Source organism: Onychomys torridus, chromosome 3 (assembly GCF_903995425.1).
Source record: "Onychomys torridus chromosome 3, mOncTor1.1, whole genome shotgun sequence".
Lineage (NCBI taxonomy): Eukaryota > Metazoa > Chordata > Mammalia > Rodentia > Cricetidae > Onychomys > Onychomys torridus.
In genome coordinates this window covers 107028287-107052510 of record NC_050445.1, presented here as the reverse complement: position 1 = coordinate 107052510, position 24224 = coordinate 107028287, and the positions used below count along the sequence as shown (strand labels likewise).

At 48.6% G+C, this 24224-nt stretch overlaps 1 protein-coding gene across 1 annotated transcript in view; it reads left to right on the top strand.

Annotated features, from left to right (window-relative positions):
* C3H3orf20 (chromosome 3 C3orf20 homolog) overlaps window positions 1-4197 on the top strand; it is a 45224-nt gene extending 41027 nt beyond the window's left edge. Inside the window, 4 exon segments of the mRNA XM_036182827.1 lie at window positions 1250-1302; window positions 1305-1344; window positions 1905-2039; window positions 2508-4197. Coding sequence (XP_036038720.1) covers window positions 1250-1302; window positions 1305-1344; window positions 1905-2039; window positions 2508-2604 — 325 coding nt within the window. The 3' untranslated portion in view covers window positions 2605-4197.
* Window positions 4198-24224: the final 20027 nt, after the last annotated feature.

The window sequence follows — 24224 nt, the reverse complement described above, 5'->3', positions numbered from 1 at the left end:
ATCCTGTGGCCCACTGTTGCCTGGAGGACATGATGACATGGCCATCAGAGAGAGGAGTATGGAACTGTGGCTCCAAGCTCTCTGCTTTATATTGCTAGAGTCTGGATGGGTGGCTGTGTACAGAAAAGCAACCCAGGACCCCGAGGACAAGAAAGGAAAAGAATATGCTTTGAATAGGAGATAAGTCCAGGCCACACTCCATGACTTTTGTCTTCAGTCATGTCCTGAAGGAATGGGACATGACCTTTTCAGGGACGTTCTTACAGGAGACAACAAAAATCTGTCAGAAATGGCCACACTCTGCAGTGAGGAGAGTACCTCAAAAACAGTCTTGGCCCCATGAACTGAATGCTATGTAAATTGTAATGTGCTCAGTGGACCACAGGGGAACTTGCAAATGGTCACGACCTCTGTGAGAGACAAAGTCCTTTGTAAACTGCCACATCCCTGATAAGTCACAATGGTCAGGGGGAGCTGCTGAATCCCCTGTGAACCAGGAAGAGTTTCAGAAATTGCTGGGCCTCCCCCTCAGACCACCTCCTCCTAAGCAGCTTAGCAAGCTGTCACATGCTCTGCAGAGTTCCCAGGCATCTCTGCAGTGCCCTCTCCTGCAGAGCACCTGGCAAACTACACGGCAATCTATGAAGGACAAAGCATCTTATAACCTGTCAGGTACCCTGTGACATACAGACTGGAGTGAAGCCTTGTAAAGGTAATACGGTATGCAAATGCTGGCGTGAGAATCTCAAAGGGTTCGTGAATAGTCATGATCTTTATAAACATCAAGTGACGGCTTGGTGTGCTGTGAGTGCTACCAGTTTTGAGAGAGTTCTTCACCCCTGGGCCACTGTACTGCCCCCCTGTCTTCTGCCTACCCACCTTAGAAGAGGCAGAACCAGCTGAGTCACAACAGGAGGAGGCCAGGGACTAGTGAGGAGAGGTGGCTGCAGCCAGGTGCCATGTTCCACAGGTTTGTGTGGTTAAATTCTTCGATCCATGGTGATGGTGTTAGGAATGTGGGCACTGGGAAGTGATGAGGTCACAAATACAGAGACTTCATGAGTAGAGTTAATACCTAGAAGCTAGCTTACCCCTTTCTGCTATGTGAGAACAGTGAGAGGCTGCCATTCATGAGGATATCTATCATCTATGAGTGTTACCAAGGCACTTTCTCTCCTGGCACCTTGTGATGGACTGGCAGTTTTGAGACATAAGTGACGTTTGTGCCCGTCATCTGCTTGCTATATAGGCACAGTGCTTTTAGATCAGCCAGAGTAGCCAAACTGAGTGGCCTAGGCAGCACCTGCTCACATCTCAGTTCTGGGGGCTGGAATTTGGATCCAGGTATCAGAGGACCATAGTTCCTCTCAAGTCATATTCTAGCCTCTCTTTAGCTTCGGTGACAGCATTACGCTGATGTGGCACTAGTCACATAGGATTAGGGGCCTACCACACTCCAGAATGACTGCATTACAACTAATTATGTCTATACTGGTCCCACATTCTAGGGTCCTGGGGTTAGGACTTCTGCATATGAATTTGGGGCATGCATTCAGTCCACAGCACTGTATGATGGCATCATTTCCTTGGCCTCCACTTGGCTCTCCACTGCTGCTTGGCAAAGCCCTCTGTATCCTCTGGGCATTGCTTATGCTCAGTGTAGCATGGCCAGGTAGCTGGTAGCATGGAATGAGTGCTATGCAACCTTTCACAGAAGCCGAGAAACTGACCTCCAGTGGTTTCCAGGTTCTCAGAGCAGGCAGTTTCTCCCTTGGCACAACTGGGAGGTAAAGTGTTTCCCTAGTCTGTCTAGGATCTGAAACAGGGTAGGATAGCACCAAGTGAACCCTGGGCTCTCACCTCTGACCCCCTATGTTATGCTTTCTTACCACCCGGCCCTGCAGCATGTCAACCTATATCGCAAACCTGGATGATTCTGAGTCAGCTAAAAGAGTGCCATCTGAAGATTTGGAAGGAAGTGCCTCTTCATTGGCGCTTGGGGACAAAATGGATAAAATGCCTTCTACCCCCCCTGAAAAGTATGTTTTCCCTATATCTCTAATTGACAGATTAGGAATGGCTCATTATAGGATCCCTAGCTTAATCACAGGCCACTACAGCTACCATAGCATGCCTGTGTCCCTCCAGGTACAAGTCAGCCCCTGATTTCCAGCCTGTTTTGCATTGGGTGTCAGGGTTGTGCACTAGGAGATACACTTTGCAGCAAGGCTCCCTAGTCCAGACCCATCTGTCAGAAGGATGGAGGCCTCCCCCGACTCCAGCAAGTTTCTTGGTGATGGTGACAGGGAACCAAATCAAAGTTCTGTAGTGTCACTCTTTCCAGAAAGATGGAAAAGTGCCAAGATAAAGCTATGGGTGCCACTGGGCCCCCAAGTTGGAGCTGTCCCCTGGCACTCTCCCTCTAGGGCCATGCCCTCATCAGCTGGGCAGGCTCCCTGCCTGCTCGCTTGCTGCCCAGCACTTGCTTCTTCCTGTTGCATATTTAGGTCGAAACAGCCTGAAGTGGAACTGCAGCCTTTCTTGAAGACCAGGAGGAGCAGTAAGAAGGGCAGTAACTGGAAGAAGTCAGGTTCTAAGAAGTGATGCTGGAAGAGCCTGTGATGCCCTCCCCACACCCAGCCCCACCTCCTGGCCTCCCACCACCCTTCAATAAATGTACATGCCTCCAGTGTCTGGGTGAGGCGGTAGTAGGTGGGACAGGCCCAGCTTTGATTCCAAGATGGCCAGAGGACCCCCACAGCTAGTTTCAGGCCAGGTTCTTGGAAACTTGCTACCCCCAACTCAGAGCTTCCTCTGTGGCCAGGAGTAAGCCTGAATTGACCATTCTGGTGAACACATGTCTCACGGCCAAGGTCCTGCCTGCTCAACCATTCAGCAACCCTAGGGAGCCTCGGAAGGATCTAGACTGTGGCTCTCACCCTCTGTCAAGTGGGAAAGACTTCTAAGACTTCTGATAGAAAGAAGACAAGAAGGGAGAAACAAAGGGAGAAGAGACAGAGAGTGGTGGAAAGAGATGAGAGAGCAAGCAGGAATGAGAAGGATGGAGGGCAGGAAGGGGTGACTAAGGAAGTGAGAGATAAAGACAGAGAGAAGGAGTTGGCTGAAGGCCAGAGTCCAGCACACACCTTGCAGGCTCTCATCACCATTTAGCTCAGCAATGGAACACAGAGCTGGACTGCATTCTCCTTTTTCTGGAGTAGGCCTGGAGTATCCTTATCAACATCCAGAGGCCCCAGGCAACAGTCTTCTGGAGTGTTGCCTTGTCCCTTACCTCTGAGAGAGCTGGATCTCCCACCACTGTGTGGCTGGTAAGAGGTGTGTCCCCAGAGCAAAGATTGCGGAGGGTCTGTCTTGGTCTTTGCATCTAGAATAGAGTCCAGGCCCCAAACTCCAGGTAGCATTTGGTGATGTAGTTCACAGATAACCATTTGTGCTTCTTCAGTAACACATGCTTTTTCTATCTGAATTTTTCAAGGCTTAGTTTTGTACTTTGTTCGTTTTGTTGTTTTGTTTTTCTTTCATTTTGTTTTGTAGCTTGAAAGATACTTTTTGAGTTATATGTTTCTTCCCCTAGAAGTATATTTGAAGTGGTCTGCCCTGTTCTTAGGCTGCATATGTTGATATTTTCAGGCCTAGATGTTTGTTAGGGGGCTTAGAGATCTAAGCATCCCCCACCCTTCCCCTCCAAGGACAAAGACAGAAGCAAGAAGGCAAGGGGCCAAAGCTCTGTTCTGTCCCCATAGATAGGCACCCCAATACCCGATGAAGGTTGGAACCAAGGCCTCTGCTCAGGCTAGAGTCTGAAATGAAGCCTCTGACCTGCACCACAAATATGCTAAGCAGTCAGTTCTGTGTGCACTAGAAGCAGAGGCAGGCCAGGTCCTGGCTCTTTGCAGGGTGCTCATCACCCTGGAGGGCTGCCTGTGAACAGGAACACCTCCCACTGGCAGAGCAGGCAGTGTATATCCAGGGCAACACCGTCAGATTGCTCCTGGAGGAATGGAAATGCCAGGAGAGAGAGGTAGGCTTCCCTCCAAGTTGGCTCTCACTAAGCAGGAAGCTAGGTGTCTGAGCTATAAACTCTTGATTAGCACAGGGCTTCCTAAACTTTACCCACTTAGGACCAAGAAATTTTTACCTTTTATGTATGTAAAACAGGTATGCAAATAAAATATTTACTGGTAATAAATAATAAAGAAATGTATTTTAAAACAATTCTTTGATATATATATATATATATATGATTTTTTCATTTATTAAGAATGAAAGCAAATTTGCATTCTCATGCAATGAATTGCTTATGTATTTTATGTAAGGAATTAAATCTTGCCTGAATATTCAATGCAATAAAAGTTAGAGCATCATGACACTTTGCAGAGTTGATAGTTATTCTGATTTTATAATCATCAGTGCTAAGAATGCTACTTTGTATAAACATAAAGTGGCAGAAATACATTTAGAGCCATTTTAGAAATGGCCAGGAAATTTTAAAATAATCCATTATTTGTAGCACGAATCTTAAAAGTTCTTATTAAGGCCGGGCGGTGGTGGCACACGCCTTTAATCCCAGCACTCGGGAGGTAGAGCCAGGTGGATCTCTGTAAGTTCAAAGCCAGCCTGGGCTACCAAGTGAGTTCCGGGAAAGGCACAAAGCTACACAGAGAAACCCTGTCCCGAACAACCAAAAAAAAAAAAAAAAAAAAAAGTTCTTAATAAAATCAAACCTGAAGCCAGGTATTGGGGTGAATGCTGAAAGATCAGAGAAGCAGTACAAGCCACAGCCACCTCACCTTGCCAGTTCCTCAGCTGATCCTGTTTCCTCGGATTGGAAGCCTCTGAGTCCTTATCCAGATGAATCTCAGCTGAATTGCTTCTCAAAAGCCTGAATGCTTAACCAGCCAAATGTTTCTAGTTTCTGGTCTTCACGCCTTATATACCTTTCTGCTTTCTGCCATCACTACCTGGGATTCAAGGCGTGTGTCACCATGCTTGGCTGTTTCTAGTGTGGCCTTGAACTCAAGGAGATCCAGACAGATTTCTGCCTCTGGAATGCTAGGATTAAAGGCATGAGTGCCACCATTTTCTGGCCTCTGTATCTAGTGGCTGTTCTGTTCTCTGACCCCAGATAAGTTTATTAGGGTGAACAATATTTTGGGAAACACAGTACCACCACAATTATGTCCAAGTAAGGTTTGTCTTAGGGATATAAAGTTGGTCCAACATCAAACACTAGTCAACATCACTCCCCATATAATCGACTGAAGAAGAGAAACCAAATTCGAACAAACTGCTGGTGAAGAAATAGCGCAAATACAATCTTAGCAAACCAAAAATAGAAGATCAACATCTTCACTTCAAAAGGTTGATAAGAAAACACTTCCTTCATAGTGACTCTTCAAAAGCATTGCCATTGAGGTTAGATAGAAGGCAAGGCTACCACCAGCACCACCACTGACAAAATACAAAGAAAGCATGGGGCTAGGACATGAGAGGAAAGGATCACACTGAGCAGTTGCAGGTGATTCTGTTATCTATCTAGAAAGCCAACAGAATCAGTGCGTAAACATCAGAGCCATTTGATAACTAGATAAAAGTATGAAGCCACTTTCTTACCACCAAAGGCCTGGTACCAAGATGCAGGAGCATGAGGTATAGTCCTAAGCAGAATGGCATCCATCCGTGCTTGGGTCCCAGCGTGAACTGAGGCTGAGAAGAGGGGGTGGCTCACCAGAAGCCCAGCATGTCTACCCAAGGCCACAAGACACATCATGAATCCAGTGCTTCTGGATACAGAGGTCCCTGATGCCTCTTACCCAGGACCCTTGAGTGTCTTTTTCATGAAGTAAAGCCACTCCCTGTACCCTCCCTCCCAGCTATGCTGAGACTGGGCAAGCCACTTTTGGCCTCTGAGTCTTCATGTCTTCATCCATAAACTGTGAAGTTCTGGCATAGTAACCTTCCAAGGATCGGGGCTAGATTGGATACAATGCAGAGAAAGCCTTTAGCTTGGGCTTGGAAAATGTATATGAGAACAAATTATTTAAATTATTAAGCACACACCCCCATTGCACCTTTCCACATCAGCAGGACCCACCTACGTGTAGATTGTCTCCCAGGCACCAGCATCAGCAAGGGTTAAGTAGCTTGGCTACTAGCCAAGCAGAAATAGTGTTGGCCTTGAGCGACATAACATCCCTCTATCTGTGCAATCTCCCGGCCCCCAGCCCAGCCTTTGGAAATGAAAGCTCGGCCTAGCTGAGGCTCCTCTGCCTGCTGCATCCTAATGATCTCCACCAGGGAGAGTGGGTGCCCCCTCTCAGCTCCTTCAGCTCCCCAGCTCAAAGAAAGCCCTGAGCTGCCTGCCCTGAAGCTGTCAACTCACATGTGGGAGAAAGATTGGGTTGTGCCCGCTGCTGGTCCAGTTTGGAGGGAAGAAAATAGGAAGGGAGGTGGTGGGGCTGAGAGTGGTCCTGGGGTGGAGAACAGGTGCTGAGGAATCCACAGGCCAGGTGCCCTGGGTCTTAGCTCATCCTGTGGATCTGGGCAGGGGGCTTCCCACTGCAGATTATGGCCTACTAATGAGTTGAAAAATCCATTTGGAGGACGTGATCCACATTCTGAAGAAGAAAACTGGACTAAAGGCAAAGACACAGTGCATGTAGAAAGGTGGCAGGCTTCACCTCAGCTGCCCTGAGTGTAATATCTGAGACACAGGCTGTAAAACACACACCATCCCCTCACCCCAGCCATCTGTGCCTGTGACCTTGGGTACTTTATTTAAAATGATAAATGTTGGAGGGCCTAGTTTATTGTGGGTGGTACCGCCCCGGTAAGGTGGTTCTGGGTCATATAGAAAAGCAGGCTGGCCAAGCCTTAACGAACAAGCCAGTAAGCATTCCTCCATAGCGTCTGCCTTAGTTCCTGCCTCCAGGTTTCTGCCTTGAGTTCCTGCCCTGACTCCCCTTGATGACAGACAGTGACATGGAGGTATAAGTCAAATCATCCTTTTCTTCCCCAGATTGCCTCTGGTCATGATCTTTATCATAGACATAGAAAGCAAACTAAGAGTCTGTGTGGTGTATGTGCACACATGGGTGAGTGTATACAACTGTGCATGCAGAGAGGCCAGAGGAGGATGCTACTCTGTCACGCTTCACCTTATTCCCTTGAAGACAAAGTCTCTCGCTGACCCAGAGCTAGGGCTGGTGGCCGTTGTCCTGTCTCTACCCCAGACAGTGCAAGAGCTTTGAACTCAGGTCCTCCTGCCTGTCTGGGCAGCCAGGGAGCCATCTCCTCAGGCCAGGTTTGATCATTCTGATAGGCATGTAGTGGTACCCCATTATCTGTTAAATTGCCTTTTCCTAATGAGTATCTTTCTACAAGTCATTTGCCATCTGTATCTCTTCCTGTTTTTTTAAGACAGATTTCCTCTGTGTAGCTCTGGCTGTCCTGTAGCTCACAGAGATCCACCTGCCTTGGCCTCCTGCGTGCTGGGATTAAAGGTTTGAGCTACCACCACCTGGCTCCATGTCTCTTCTTAAGTGCAGTGTTTCTTTGGGTGGTTGGTCTGTTTTGTTAATGAGGTTGTTTTCTCTTCAGCAGTATTTGTATTTATATTTGTACTATCTATATTTATATTGTGTTTGTGTATAGACTCCCCCCATAGCTGGGCCTTGGGCATGCTTGGAAGTACTCTACCTCTGAGCTTCGGTCTCAGCCCTTGGACAACAGTCCTTTATTGGACATAGCTTCTGCAAATATTTTCTTAGAATCTGTGGCTTGTCTTTTCATTTTCTTGGCATTGTGTTTTGCACAGCAGAAAAATTTAAGTTTAATTAAGTCCAGCTTGGCAACTCTTTCTTTCATGGGCCACACTTTGCTGTTGTAGCTAAACCGTCATTGTCATGGTCAATGCTATTTGGATTTTCTCGAGTTTTATAGCTTTGCTTTTTATGCTGCAGCCTAAGATCCATCCTGAATTAGCCTTTGTGAGAAGCTTAAGTCCTATGCAGATTCACTGTTTGGTACTTGACTACCCAATACTACTTTTATAGTTGCTCCATCATGGCACCTTTGATCCTCCGTGAATGGATGGTTGACATCATTTTGTGGGTTCAGCTTTGGATCCTCTGTGTGTTTCATTGTCCTTCACCGTGGCCACAGAGACTTGATGTTAGCTGTGATACAGTAAGTATGTCTTGAAGTCTGGGGATGTCTCCAGGCTTTGTTGTTCTGTCATTTTTCAGAAGTAGAAATTAAGGAACCAAGGTGTTAGGTCATTTGCCCAAAGCCACACAGTTGGCAGCCTTTCTCATGGCTGGTGGGAATGCAAGCTGATGCAGCCACTTGAGAAAGCATTGCCATTCAGTCTTTTGACTACAAAGCTTGCATTTGGGACCTAGATTAAAGCAGCAAATGAGGAAAGAGGAGAGAATTAAAGGGAATAAGACATATGATGATTACTCTTGATCATCAGATTGATGGGATTCCAAATGATCATGGAAACAAACTTCTGAGCATGTCTATGAAAGACTGTCTAGTCTTCAGTATATGCTGTAATCTCAAAACAGCAGGAATGAGCTTGCCAGTAACAGCGAGGGCAAGCAGGCAAAGAGCAAGTGCTTCCTTCTTCCCTGTCCTTTATATAGGCTGCTACCAGAGCTGTGGCCCAGATTTAGGATGGGTCTTCTGCCTCAAAAGATTCACTCAAGAAAATTCCCTCACAGGTGTACCCAGCCGCTTGGATGTTAGTTAATTCCAGATGTAGTCAAGTTGACAGCCAAGAATAGCCATCACACCACCTTTGCCCTCACAATGAGGCCAGTCTGGTACAGTTTCCAGGGTCTGGCCCTTTTAAATTTAGCTGCAGGAAAAAGCAGTTTGTGCAGGCCTGGAACCCGCAGACAATCAGCAACAGGAAAAAGTCATCCAAGGGGAGTGCTCAATGAATTATGGAGGCATTGTTCCCGAGCCCAAGGAGCCAGTGTTGCTGCTCTGAGCCGGTGGCCAGCCCAAGGCCGCGGGCTTAACACTGCTGACTGTTGTCGGGACAATGCAGTGTGGGTAGTCAAAGGCAAGAGAGAGAAAAAGGAGACAGAAAAACACGGGAGGAAGAAAAATACTGGGAATCCCCTGTGTCCAGGGATAGAAGAGCCTTTCTAGACAATCAACAGCCAGGGAAAGGCTTCTGCATTCCTGGGTGGGGGCCTGCTGGAACAAGAGGAAGTTGCAAGTGATATTTTGAGATATTTTCAGTCTAGTGTGATGTCGATTGATTTTCCAAAACACGGGTACCTCCTGGTGTAGGGAGGGCTGAAGTTGGACTGGGACTGAGCAGAGGTGGGGCAGGGTGCAGGACCAGCCTGGACGTAAGCAGGAGCTCACCCAGTTGGAGAGTTCCAGTGATCTAGAAGGCTGGCTTGTAGCCCCCAGAGTCCCACAGGTTTGTGTTCCAGACCTCACCTTGGTGGGAGAAGCGCAGGTAAAACGGGTCCTCTACTGCAGAAAGCCTGAAGCACAGCCAGGCATGTTCTGCTTGCCTACCTCTCCTAGGGGGTGCTGTCTATTACACAACTAGTCCTACTCTGCAAAGCGCATGGAGAGGGTAACAGTGTTTATGGAGAGAGCCAGCAAAGGCTGCACTGGTGGAGCTGACATTGAGGGGCAAATGAGTAACATGCATAGCCTGTTGGGAATGGAGGGCACCGTGAGAAGATAAAGCAGAGAGCAGGCTAAGAGGGTTTGGGTGCAAATGGTCAGGAGGGTGTTCCCTCCTCCCTCTCACTGGGACCTGCCCTCCTGCCTTGTGTCACAGCCCCTGCTGACCCCTCAGAGGCCCATCTGCTCCAGTGTCCTGGCATCTCCTTGCTCCAGGCTAAGCAGAACCAAGCTCCTCAAGAGCAGCCCTATCACCCTTCTCCAGGGGTCCAGAACTGATCTCTTGCCCAGAGGCAGGTAAAGCAACCACCTTAAACCCTTCATCTTATGGAATGCACCTTCAGGTCCCTTCTAGCTGTTTTAGCAGCTGCATGCCATAGACCCCTAAACTCACCAGCCTGATGTCATCTCTGGTTAACCACGTTGATCAACCAACCCATCTCCTTCATCTAGGACAATGTGAGCTCACAGACCCAAGAGCTAGAACCTGCATTTGTTCCTATGGTTTCTTCCTGTGGCATTCTATCCACAAGGCTGGCAGATGTCTTTTTGATACAGAAGTAGACCTCACTTAAGAAAATGAGTTAATATTCTTAACCCACAAAAAAAAAAAAAAAAAAATTGGTAATAAAATCCAAAACAAAAATAAAGGGCACATTGTCAAAGAATATGATTAGGCTATTCATTGACACAGAAATGCAAATGGCTAATAAGCAAGTGAAAGATATGGGCCTCCCAGGCAGTCATGGAAATGCAAATTAAAAGAACAATAGAATGCCATTTTTCTCACATCAGGTTGGAGAAAATATGAAATATTGATGAAATCCAGTATCAGCAATGAGTGGGCCAGCAAGCAGTCTTGACACTGCTGTTGGAGTGTGAGCTACACAATCTTTGGGGACAGTTATCTGTATTAAAGTTTAAAATGTTGTGTGCTCTTTGATCCTGCAATTCCACTTTAGAGATGTGATTCTGCAAAGCCATCTACTGTCACAGAAGACATGTACAAGAAGCTTTGATGACAAAACAAGAGAATACAAATGTGGATGGGTGGGACAATGGTGGGGTGAATGCAAATGTGGGTGGGTGGGGCAATGGGGTGAATGCAAATGTGGATGGGTGGGGCAATGGGGTGAATGCAAATGTGGGTGGGTGGGGCAATGGGGTGAATGCAAATGTGGGTGGGTGGGGCAATGGGGTGAATGCAAATGTGGATGGGTGGGGCAATGGTGGAGTGAATGTAAATGTGGATGGGTGGGGCAATGGGGTGAATGCAAATGTGGGTGGGTGGGGCAATGGGGTGAATGCAAATGTGGATCGGTGGGGCAATGGGGTGAATGCAAATGTGGATGGGTGGGGCAATGGTGGAGTGAATGTAAATGTGGATGGGTGGGGCAATGGAGTGAATGCAAATGTGGATGGGTGGGGCAATGGTGGAGTGAATGCAAATGTGGATGGGTGGGGCAATGGTGGAGTTAATGCAAATGTGGATGGGTGGGGCAATGGTGGAGTGAATGCAAATGTGGATGGGTGGGGCAATGGTGAAGTTAATGCAAATGTGGATGGGTGGGGCAATGGTGGAGTTAATGCAAATGTGGGTGGGTGGGCAATGGTGGGGTGAATACAAATGTGGGTGGGTGGGGCAATGGTGGGGTGAATGCAAATGTGGGTGGGTGGGGCAATGGTGGAGTTAATGCAAATGTGGGTGGGTGGGCAATGGTGGGGTGAATGCAAATGTGGATGGGTGGGGCAATGGTGGAGTGAATGCAAATGTGGATGGTAGAGTGATGGTGATATGGCAGTCACTGTCTCATCAGCAATGATGGACCTGCCCAAGTGTCTAGAGCATTCTAGAGCTCTAACAGTTTCTGCAGGATGTTCTCCTCTTCAGAGTCTTTTCTCTTCGACATATGTATGTGGGGTGCAAGCATGTGTGTAGGTGCATTGGCATTTGTGTGGGCATGTGTGTAGTTGTGCATGTACATATGTATAAGTGTGTGCAGAAGCCAAAGACTGAGATTGGTGTCTTCCTCAGTCACTGTCTACCTTTTGTTTACTGAGGCAGAGTCTTTCAACAAACACAAAGCTTGCTGAACTCTGCCGGCTTACCCTGGAAAGCCCTTGTCTCTGCCTCCCGAGAGCTAAGATTACAGGGTGGCTGTCATTCACACCTGTCATTTATGTGAGCTCTGGAGAATCTGAACTCTGGTGCTTGTAATTGGGCAGCAAGCACCTTATCCACTGAGCCATCTCCCTAGCCCTGAAAAGTCATTTTGAGCAGTTCCTATGGTGATCTGCCTGTCATGCTGTTGTAAGACATCCATACTGGTGGCTGTCTTTCTACCAGTTCAAGGACCAGGTGGAAGGACATCCTCTCCCTGCCCAGTGGGAGGAGGGAGGCAGCTTTACCCTGTTCTTCTCACAGATGCTCAAGTGCTCAGTGGCCCTCTCACTCATCCTAACAGGAATCCCGTAGTTCACTGGGCCTTGTGAGCTTTCCCTGCCACAGTTTCTATAGTTTCATTTTTTTATGCCTCATGCTACCTGTTCTGTGAATGGAATCAGTTCCAAAAACTGCAGAGGGACTGGGCTGGATTTTCTAATCCAGGGCAGCAGTCAGTTATTACTTTGCATGCCAGCTCTGAACACTGGAGGAGTTCCTGGTAGTGCTATGCAGAAATAAATTCTAAAGCCATTTTTAGCCTTTACTGTTAAGAGTACTGTGATTGATTAGTGATGTCTGCTTTGGGAAAGCAATGAGAGGAATGCTCAAGTTACTGACTGGCTATGGACATTCTGGCTCAGCACTTCCCAGACCAAATGTGCACAGAAGTCACTTAGAATTTATTAACATGCAGACAGCTGGCCTAGCAAATGTGGGCAGCCTGAGTGTCTGCTGTCCTGACAAGTCCCACCCACACCATGTTTTTGGTCCTGGAACTACCCTTTGAGGACAAGGAACGAGGATCTTGGAGCTGTCTTTTACAGGTACTTTCTTGTCTCTTTTAACCTCTTATACATTTACAAACAGAAGTGACCAACCTTTGGCACATGTCCGGTGTTATTTTTTTCTTTTTCACCTTTTAAATCCATCATAAGTTCTGATTCTTAGAATAGCTCAGGTGGACTTGGTTGACAAGTAAGAAGCTGTAGCATGGGGACAGAATTCACACAAGTTCCTCCTGCTAGTATCCCCCAGTGCATTGTCTCCTTTTCCTGGAACAAACACCAGCCAGAAAAGCGCCTATTACTGCCTCAAAGTGCCTTGCTCACTGCCATAAATAAGGCTTCAGTCTAGTAGGTTCCCTGCTGATCCTGAGACATCTCACAGCAGGCTGGGGCTCCCGAAGCCAGGGAGGGAAAGGAGATGTGGCCAGACAGTGTGAGTTATGGGCTCCGGGAAGCCCATTAGTCACCCAAGCGAGAGAAGTTAACCCAAGCTTATTAGCTCTAAATGTTTATTATTAACATTGATCACCCAGCAGACAGCACCCACCCTCCCACCCCATAGCTGGCCAGTGCATTCTGATGAAGGACAGGGATTCAGGCGAGGGGCTTGCTGCCCCCAGATTCTCCAGGAAATACAGATAACTCAGACAACCTCCAAGAGGCCAGAAAGCGTTTCAAATCTCTGACCCTGACGTGCTCCTCCCCACCTCTCTGCAGACCCTTTGGTTGGCACCATCGGGCTCCCCCTCCATCAGCCAGGGCTGCTCAGAGGGCCAAGGAATAAGCAGTCTAACTCTGCCACTCAGCAGCTGATGACCTTGTGTGTAAGTCATGTGACTTCTCTGAGAGTCAGTTTGCCATCTATATAATGAAGATATATTCTGTCAGTCAACAAATATGTATGGCCAACTATGTGCCTGGCACTTTTTAGTCCCTGGGAGCCAGTAAAGATGAAGGCAGACACAAAGCAACTGGTGAAAATAAGCAAGCAGAGCCATGTCAGGTAGTGTGGGGTGTGATGAAAGTCATCCCCACACTGTGATCGAGGGTTACCAGGGGTGTTAGGACAGCATTGGCAGGGTGCCCTCCCAAAGGAGATGACATTTGAGCTGAGGCTTGAGTGACAGAGAATATGCAGCCATGGAAAGATCCGGGCACAGGGGAGCCCAGGCAGGAAGAATAAACAGCAAAGTGAAGGGCATGGGTCAAATAGAGGTGGTATGTGCAGTGTGATAATAGGAAAGAGCCCAGAGTGGTCCAGAGGCCCAAGCGAAGGAGCTGAATGGGATGGGGATGAGGTACAAGGCAGGTGTAGGATTATCATAGGTTGGTCCTTGTGGGACTTGGGATTTAATCCTCAGTGCAGTGGGGAGCTGCTGGGCAGGATGCAGTCATCCTAACCCCCCCTTGATGGGTTTTGTGATATGTAAAGGACACTGGATATATCTATGCCATTCCCTGTTGCAGTGGCATCCCACTAATAGCTGTGAGCATTTCCTGAGTGGTCAGCAGGCACCTTGCTGGAGTTATGCCCCCTTCTCCAGGGGTGCACTCTGTGGGTCCATATGCCCCAGGATTTCTAGGGGACTGGAGGAGGCAGGTTCATATGGGGACATAGCTTCCTCCTGCCCTCCCGCTTCCCTTCTTTCCAGTGAGGGCAAGTTTTTTGTTTTTTTTTTAAAGATTTATTTATTATGTATACATTGTACTGCCTACAGGCCAGAAGAGGGCACAAGATCTCATTACAGATGGTTGTGAGCCACCATGTGGTTGCTGGGTATTGAACTTAGGACCTCTGGAAGAACAGCCAGTGCTCTTAACCACTGAGCCATCTTTCCAGCCCAAGGGCAGGTTTTTAATTGTTCATGAGAATCTGGATTCCTGGCTCCGATTCTGCTCCTAGAGACCAGGACCTAACCTATAGAGGTTCAACCAAATGGTGAACACCAAGCTGAGCCCAACAACTCCATCCCTTACCTGGAGCATCCCGGTCTTTACATCAGAAGTCATATGTTCCAAGAGCCCTCTAGTCTTGGCAGTCATGATGCTTGATCACCCTAGGATATGGCCATTCATGCATCCATCCAGCAAGCACTCCTTGGCCTTCCTTTGTACAGGTTCTGTCAGTAGAGCCAAGACTAGCTAGTCTCTTCCTTGTCCTACTTCAGTCATGTTGTAGACAGTGACTCAAGTCTGTGGGTCAGGAGAGCCCCCTGAGATAGAAAAATGGGATTTCCCTAGAGGAGGGAAGTGGACTGCCATGCGTGGGGAAGGCATTCTGAGCTCAGCTCTGACTTGTGACAATTGGTGGGTTGTGGGTGGTCCTACTAGATAGCCTTAGGCTTCTTCGAGCCTCAGTTTTCTTCTATGAGAAGTTCCCCCCATCACAAGAAAAGGGCCCACAATCTACAGAGCACTTGAGGAGGAGCTCTAAGACTGCAGGGAGCATCCTCTGAGCCAACAGGCTTTGTCTTGATCCAGAAGCCCCAGTGACCCAGTCCAGGAGATCTGTCATTCCCTCTTTATAGATGTGGACATGGGTGTAAAGAGGAATTAAGAGCTGCCTAAATTCACAGAGCAGAGCAGGTGTGGGGTCCAGGTTCCTTTGACTCCACAGCAACTGAGCTACATAAGTCTGACAGACAAGGAAGGCACCATTACCTCTGTTCTGCTCTTCCTTGATGCTGTCTCCTCGCAGCCTCCTGGACCAAAATGCAACTGCCAGTCAGCTTGCCTGGCCTCATAACCGATTGTCACCATGTAAAGGTGTGACTCTATACAAGTAACTTACCTTTTTTGTGCCTTGAGTTTCCAGGTGTCAGAGCTTCTAGCAGCTGTGTCCCTCAAAAGGTTGCTATGAAGATGAAATGAGTTGATTTATACAAAGCATTTACAGCTTGGCACAGTCTGTCTCAACTACAATTGCTTTTTTAATTACCATCACTTAGAGTGATGCAACTTGTAACAATAAAGCACTGGAAACAATGTAAGTACTCAATAATAGGGAGTCCCTAAGTCAAGTAGGGTTCACCCATTTTAGCAGATATCTTAGTAATTAAGATGGGGCGATCTTGGTGCAAAGGGGACAAATAGACTCAAAAGAGCAGAAGGTCCAGAACTAGACTTATACTGGAATCAGCGGACAGATGACAGCAAGCCCCTGCAGGGCAACAGTAAAGGGTGGTGGTAGAGTGGATAGTGCAGGGAAACAGGATGTTCTCGGGAGAGGGAGGATTCTGGAGGGCAACTGCACACTCTTTACCTGTTGCTGTTTCGGTGACTTCTTGGCAGCTCTTCCTCATGCCCAGAACACTGACTGCATACACACAGCCAGTTCCCAACACACATGAGAAATGGGGACAGTGCAGCTGCTTGGAATATGCACAGACTACCAACAAAGCTACATGAATTCTGTGGTGTCAGTGGCTCCAAGTGATCACAACTCGAGTCAGGATAGTTGTCCTTTTAGTGAAAAGAAGGCCATTCCTTTATTTTGGTGTTAATTCAATGTGTTAGTCACTTTTTCTTGTTGTTGCAACAAAATACCCCCACACACACCAAAAATAAAAATAAGCTAAAGAAGGGTAAGTTTATTCTGGCTCACAGTTTAAGGGGATACAGTCCATTAGGGCAGGGAGGCATGGCTGCAAGAGTGTGAGGCAACTGGCCACATGGTATCCATAGTCAGGAAGCAGAGGGCGTGAAACGCTGAGGCCTAGCTCGCTTTTTCCTTTTTATTCAGTCCAGGACCTAGAACATGGCATACTGCCCTCCACATTCAGGATGGGTCTTCCCCCCTCTTTAAACTTTTCTGGAAACATTCTCATAGACACACCCAGAGATGTGTTTCCCTGGTGATTCTAAATCCAGGCAAGTTGATCAAGAAGACTAACCCTCACATTCAGACCGCCTCCGTTTGAGACCATCACAGAAGGAAAATGAGGTTGAGACAAGTCATCAACATGAAGCTCCGATTTCCTTTGGAAAAAAAGGAAAACATGTTTTGTTGTCTCTTCCCCCCACCCCCCACCATGCAATGGAAAAAAGAAAAGAACCAAGGGAAAAGTCACCCCACGCTTTCCTCGGAGCAGTGGGTTCTCGGCACTGTGGCACCATAAGGAAGTGGAAGGCTGAGTGAGCAAAACATGTTTTCCCTCAGCAGCATGCCTGTCAGAACAGTGGGAATCAATTATTGGGAAACAAAAATAAAACACAAGCTTCTTGCTGGGAGCAGGAAAACAAAGGCTGGAGTTGGGATCAATGCGGATGAGTGGGCAAGTATGCAAGGCAGGGGGAAGGAGGCAGGAATTTGGGCTTAGGGAGATGCTGGGAGAGACAGGTAACTTCTAGAGCAGTGGTTCTCAACCTTCCTAATGCGACCCTTTAATACAGTTCCTCATGTTGTGTGACTCCCAACCATAAAATTATTCCATTCCCACTTCATAACTGTAATTTTGCTACTGTTATGAATCGTAATGTCAATATCTGATATGCAGGATATCTGCTATGCAACCCTAGGGCGTCATGACCCACAGGTTGAGAACTGCAGTTCTAGAGCCTGAGTTTACCTAATTGCAAGTTCTCCTGTATACCTCACAGAGTTAGGGACAAATATGCTATTTTGTCCAACCTATCTATCTACCCATACCTGTGCACATGCCCACACAAGCATGCATGTGTACATACACCCCCACACCAGCAAGTGAGAAAGAGCAGCACATGGCTAAGACTTTTCCACCTGCTAAAGGGTGGATTCTAACTCATCACCCGCTAAGCTCTGTTCCTCTGGCAGTATCTAATGCTTACTGAGTTACTAAGTGCCGGGAACTAGGCTGAGGCTGTGAGGTCCCTAGCTTTCCTTCTTCTTAGCGCATGTGCAGCAGGTCTAGAAATGCCTCTACAGATGAGAGGGTCCCCAAAAGGAAAAGACTGACCTGGAACTCCGGCTGGTGTATGGTGGGGCTGTGGCTCAGAACCCAAGCTGTCCCAGCACCGTCTGAAGTTCACACTGTGTGAATTTTCAGTGGGTTTTCTGAACACAGATCCTGGTGGGGTCTGTGCAGCAAGTGCCCTCCCCACATTTCTCAGGCAGAGTTTCTACAGACATGGGATGATGACTGGACCAGTGCCTTAATGATGTCTCCAGACGGGGCCCAGTTCATTTCTCTAAGTGTGTGTTGTGTGGGAGGGAAGCATGGCAATTAATGACCCCCATGACAGGGGTTACATTTGCCTCTTCCATCCTCTGTGTATATGCAAACGGTTGCACACACACAGGGTTGTTAAGCTAATGAAGAAGGTTTCTCTAGAGCTGTTCCCCTCAGCATTGGCCCTGTGTACATAAATCTGAGCTGTCCACTGGCTCATCAGAGCGCTCCTTTTTCAGCCACCACCTTCCTGGTTCACTGGGGAAGGTGACATTGCCACTTCCCTCCTGCAAACCCAGCCTTCGAGGAAAGAGTTGGCCCTGTGAAGACTTCAGTTCCCTGTCCCTTGGAGGATTGTTGGCTGGTGGCCACAACACATTGTTAGGCATCCCGCTGCCTCAGCTCTCTGCTGAGCATCCAGGGTGTGCCTAGATCCTACCTCTAGGCACAACTATGCACTTAGCCAGTTATTGGCCATTGGGTTTTAATTTGGTGGCCAGTTGAAATTTCAGGGGAACCCCTTAGATCTCTGCCTTTAGTGAACCCCATTGCTTCCCAGAATGAAGACTCTCTTCTCAGCCCAGAGACGACGCCTGCCTGGCGTAGCCTTGGAGTTTATAGTTTAACCTGCCCGGTGTTCTATGACAAAACTTTTCCCAGTGGGGATGCAACACACATCTACTCATCCTTGATAGGGAACCCATACCAGACAAAATATGTAGGTATACTACAAAAGTCCAACTGGGTGAACCAGTACATTTTATTTGCAGGAGTATGGGTGAGGGGTTATGTACAGGGGCAGAAATGACTCAAAGAAGCTGTGTCACCAAAGCCCACCCCAGCACACAAAAGCTGAACAGCCTGCAGGCAGCTCAACAGGTTGGAGAGTACCCTTTCCATGTGCCTCAGTTGGTCTAAACTTCTTCCAGGCAGCTCATCTCGTCTCAAGAGTCGTCTGAGTGTCTTCTTCGCAGCTTGGCTCAGTGAGTCTGAGAAGGACTCTCAGCTTGTATTGCTTACTCTGGCAGGGTGGGGCCTAGTGGGTCTGGTCAGTTTCAGGGACTTCCTGAAGTTATTTTGAGTTCTTTACCTTCCTATTTAAGGAGCTTCCCTGAAGAATGGAACATTCCAATCTCCGAGGAAACTGTTAACACCCAGAAAACTCTTCAAATAGGAAGTGTGGATTCCTACATCACCCTGAGGGAGGGGACTCTGGCAGTGACCTTGTCAATGCTCATAAAACAAATCAACCTGTTCCTTTCTATCTGTACATCCCTGCTGGCTTGGTGGGTGGGAGAGGACAAAGGTAGGTACTGGTTTTCTTCTGAGTCTCATAATATCCCCTCTGAGCACAGTTCTTGGTGACCACCCTTGCTATAGTTTGGGCCTAGAAGCCTGTGTGTTGAAGACTTGGTCTCCAGGTTGGTCTATTGGGAGATGGTGGGGCCTCCAAGAGGTGGGGCCTAGCAGGAAGTCTTCATGTCATTGAGGGTGTGCCCTTGTAGATATAAGACCCTGGCCTTAGCTCTTCATTCTTTTTCTTCCCTGGCCATGAGGTGAGTAGGTTTTTCTCTGTCATCCACTCCTGCCATAATATTCAACAGAGCCAACATATCGTGGACCTGAACCACCAAATCATGAGCCCCAGTCACCATCCTCCTTGTGAGTCGATTACCAGAGTGGTGGGAAACTGCCCTATTCAGAAATCAATGGCTCTGCCTTCCAGAGCACAGTGCTGAGGTTTTGCTCTCTGTCTCCACTACCTCCACTTGCAAGTATAGCCTACAGAGAAAGGTCACCAGCCCCTTCAGCAGATAGAAGTCTGAGGTCAGATTTGCGGCTTTCCTTTTATCCAGCTTTACCAGATGCCACCATGGACACTTCTGCATGCTAGGCTCTGGCCTTGTGCTGGAGAGACCACAGCAAGGGAGCTTCAGCTCTGTCTGCTAGGACTGGCATTCTGTTGGGGACACAGGCCACAGCCTGGTCTTGCTGTGCCCCTGCCCAAAGTCTCATTCTCATAGTTCCAGCTGCTCTGAGTCAAGCACAGTCTAAAACCGTGAAGTGGAAAATTCCAGGCATGAGCAGTCCCCAAGTATAATTAATTAATTAATTAAAAATGTATTGTAGTTCGTTGCCATTGTTCTGTTAAACAAAATTAGTTGTAGTCACTACTCTGTGTGTGTGTGTGCCTAACTTGCAGATTTATTTTTATTACAGGTGTGTGAGTGTAGAAAGAACCATTTAATAGTATGAGGTTTGGTGCTTTCTGTGGAAGATCTTGGAAGCCAAGCTCCTGAGCCAAAGGGAGCTGCTGTCCACAGGTGAGGAAAGGGACGTGGTGCTTTCAAAATCCAAGGATGTAAGGACAAGGAAGAGGAGACATGGGGTGATGAACAGAACAGAGCTGGAATGATGTCAGGGAGGAGGTGACACCGGACACATAAAGGGAGCCTTCCTACGTGAAAATTTAGGAAATCATTTTCTAAGGTGCAAAGGTTTTGGGATGAAGGAGGCCAGCAGGACTGGAAAGAGAGTAGGCTGGCATGGCCTGAGCTGGGGAGGATGGGTTGTGTGCAGGGCTTTGGAGTCTGGTGGTCAGCAGATGTTATTCCCGAAGCTTTGAAGGGCAATGTGCTCTGGCAGGCTGGGCCAGGCAGGGAAAGGCTGGGCTCCTGAGTAGTGGCATGTTAGGGTCACAGAGTCTTCACTGACTCCCACAATGCAAGGTTTGTCTTAGGTTTCTCCAGGGTTTGAATTCTGGGCAAAGTTCCAGAAAAATCACCTTTCAGGGTCCCTAGTCTACGACTGAGCTGAATCTACCAGTACCCGAAATCAGAGAACCAGTTTGACCTTCTTCCTCCCTTCCCTCCCTTCCTTCTTCCCTCCCTAACTCCCTCTCTCCTTTCCCCTCTTCTGCCTCTTCCCTTCCTCATCTCTATTTTTTCTTTCCTCTCCCGACCATCCCTCTGTCCCTTCTTTGCACTTGTAGGGAATTGAGCGCAAGCCTCAAACAGGCAAAGTGTCATGGGCTCCGCCCCCCAGCCACACCCCTAGCCCTAATGCAAATTTGAATCCACCCTTTTCTGCTCCTCCCCTGGGTCTTACCACAGCTCCCAGATGGAACCCCCAAGTCCTCCCTCATCTCTCTCCATTTCCCCCTCTCCCTGCTCCTTGTCCTTTAGAGAGTGCAGGCCCTTCCCCACATGGCGGTCACATATCCTCACTGCCCCCTCTCCTAGTATACTCTCATGAGTTCCCTTCAGCGGCAGCTCATGAGGCCTTGTCATTCCCCAGCCTCCTTCACTGAGATCCGCCATCCTCTGAAGTCTCTCAGCTGTCCTGGACATTCCCCAAGCACGGTGCTTCCCACAGTGGGAGGAGGGAGAAGCTGGAGGCAGTTGGGATATTTGTGTTCGCGGCCTCTGCCAACGCTCCCAACAACTCCACTCTTTCACAGGAGGAGAAACTGAGTTCTGGGAAGCCTAAACCGTTTGCTCCAGGTACACAGCTAGCAAAGTGCCAGCACTTGAAGTAAGCGGTCCATGTCAGCCCCATAGCTGTCTCCTGTGGCCCTCCGTCATTGTGTGGCCTGGTCTTAGCTTGTTTGAGTCTTGGCCGATGGGTCTAGCCAATGGATATAAACTCCCAGCTGTGCCTTGCCCTCAGAATGGCAGTGAGCCGTGAGAAGGGTCGCTACGGCTGACTCCCAGCCACCCGTGTGGTGCTATACCCAGAGACATTAGTAAGAAGCAGCTCCAAGCCAGGCCTGCCTGGGAAGGGTTAATGTGGCCTCTTTGTCCCACAGTTGCCATGGGGACAGTTCCTGTCCTCCAGGAAGCAGGGAGAGCAGTTTCCTGTTTTGAAGAAGGCCTGAGTGCTGTTTTCCTCCACTAGGCCTGCCCAGAGAGGGACAGGAAGCCTAGGGCCTGGCTGCCCCTGCTGTGGGTGTGTGGTGGAGTCATGCCCACGCCTGGCCAGCCAGGAGGGGCGGTGTGTGGAAATGAAGCCTCGGGAAAAAGCCAACGTGGCCAGCACCAGCGCAAGGAAAAAAAAAATGCCTGGCCGGAAGGGGGTGGCCACTTCCTCCACAGACCTTGAATCCCACCCAGTGATAAAAAATCCAAACTGGACCTTGCCCAGCCCCCAACCCCCTCCGACCCAGAGCTCCGCCTTGCCCTGGAGATCAAGTAGAGGGCCTACTGGACAAATACTGAGGCCCCTGCCTTGCCCCTGGGACCCAAATGCATCTCGTCTGCACACTAGATACTCCAACTAAGAGGTTCCCATCTAAAGCCTGTTTGGTAGACATTCTTTTCTCCTTACAAGAGCGCAAACCTCCCTTCCCCCACCAGTCTTCCCAGCTTGCCTCGGAGCCCCTATAACTATAAGAAGGCAGGATTTCTAAAGTTCAGACCTAACATTCCATGGCACCCCTGCTTCCACCTCATGGGGGTCATCCCACTTCCAGGCATGCCCCTTCCTGGCCACACCAGCACCTCACAGCTTTCTACTTAGGTCTGGCCATGTCTCTCCCTCTCCCCGAACACTCTAGGGCTGGCTCCCCATCACTCGGAGGATAAAATCCCAACTGTCTGTCTCATGCTGTGGCTACCACACACTCCTCACTAGGCCTGCCTGCCTTCCGCTTCCATGTCCTAGGTGCTGGCTCCAGCTGGGGCCCTTACCTGGGATGGCCACCCCACTCCACCTCCTAGGGAATGTCATATGGTGTTTAAGGCCCAAGGTAATGCCTCCTCCTCTCCAGCCTCTCAGGCTCCCTTTAGTCCCAGCTTTCAGCCCAACCCACCAGCCACCAGTAGCTGACCTCAGCTTGAGCAATCCAGAACCTGGCAGAGAAGGGAGAAAGTGCTACGTCCACCTGCTGTTTCCCTTATTGTTCCATTGTACAGAGGAGAAAACTGAGGGTAGAGAGGCAAAGTCACCTGCCCCAGGACCGCAGAACCGGTGGCTGTGGGGGCTGGGGGACTCCAAGTCTCCTTCCTGTTCCTCTCTGGGTGTAGGTGAGCAAAGGAGCGAAGGGATTACCACCACCACCACCCCAAACTTCTGGTGCCCCCGACCCATATCTGCAGCACCGGAAGAAAGGGTGGCCTTGCTAAAACTCCATCGCTGCTGGCAGGTATCTGGCTTGCATTTATCGTTTCTAGAGCCAGAAAGGCTGATGATGTCACAGCCTGCAGTCTGGCCTGAGGAACAGCAGCGGTTCTCAGCCTTCCCAATGCTGCGACCCTTTAATACAGTTCCTCATGCTGTGGTGACCCCCAACCATGAAGTTATTTTCATTGCTACTCCAGAACTGTAATTTTGCTACTGTTATGAATAGTGATGTAAATATCTGATATGCGACCCCTGTGAAAGGTTATTTGAAAACCTATAAAAGGGTCTTGACCCACAGGTTGAGAACCACTGAATTAGAGGCTGTAGGGCCAGAGGGATTTCTATTTCATAGACACCCTTTATCTCTGGTGATAAAAGGCATGTCTCAGGGGGAACCGGAAGCCCAGGGGGACCCTGCCACAGGACTGGGAAGCAGAGGAGCTGGCAGTGGAGGCCTTCAGGGGAGGGCCTCTGTCCTGGCAGGAAATGAAGTTGATTGTCACCTCCTCTCAATGGGGACAGGAAGCAGAGCCCAGGCCAGGCCCTGTGTCTCCTGCTGGGCTCCCATAGTGACCTTTACCTCCACCCCCAAGTTGACCCATTCAAGTATTCAGAAGGTGCCCAATAAGTGCTCTTTTCTGTCCCCGAGTGTTCTGATTGCTGTTTGTATATCCCAGATCCTCCTTGTCTGTAAGCATTTATTAAACATTGGTGATATACTGGACATTTCCATGACCAGAGTCATTTACTGAGCACTGGATGGGGAAGGATCGGTGTCAGAATCAGGGTCCAGATTCCCCCACTTACCAGCTATGTGCCTTGGCCTCTGTGTTGTGATAGTCTCCTGTGTAACTAAAGGCTCTGACAGTGCCTTCCTTTGGGGGACAGTGAAAGGCCTGCATATGCTAATCTATACCAAGAATTTACTGAGTACACAAAGCAAGTACTCAGAGAATATTAGCTATTACAATTTTTTTTTTTTTTTTTTTTTTTTTTTACTCTGAGTAAAAAAATGGGAAACTGAGTAAGTGGCCTGTCTGGGAAGCTTGGTGACAGGTACTCTCCAGTGTGCAGAAAGACTGGGTGCATGCTTATCTGTGGAGAATGGCCCCACCCTGCCTTAGGGCAGCTTGGCACTGTGGGGGCTACAGGCGGGGGCTTAGGCAGCTAGATTTCAGAACTTGGGATCTAGGCTGCATTAACCTGGTCCTGGGAGGGGGGGGTGTGTTATGAGCATCAGATGGTCCAAAGATATACAAAGTGAAGATGCTTGCTACTGCAGAGAAGAGTGTGAGACAGGGGTGGGAGGGGGTATTGACAGGGAGGAGG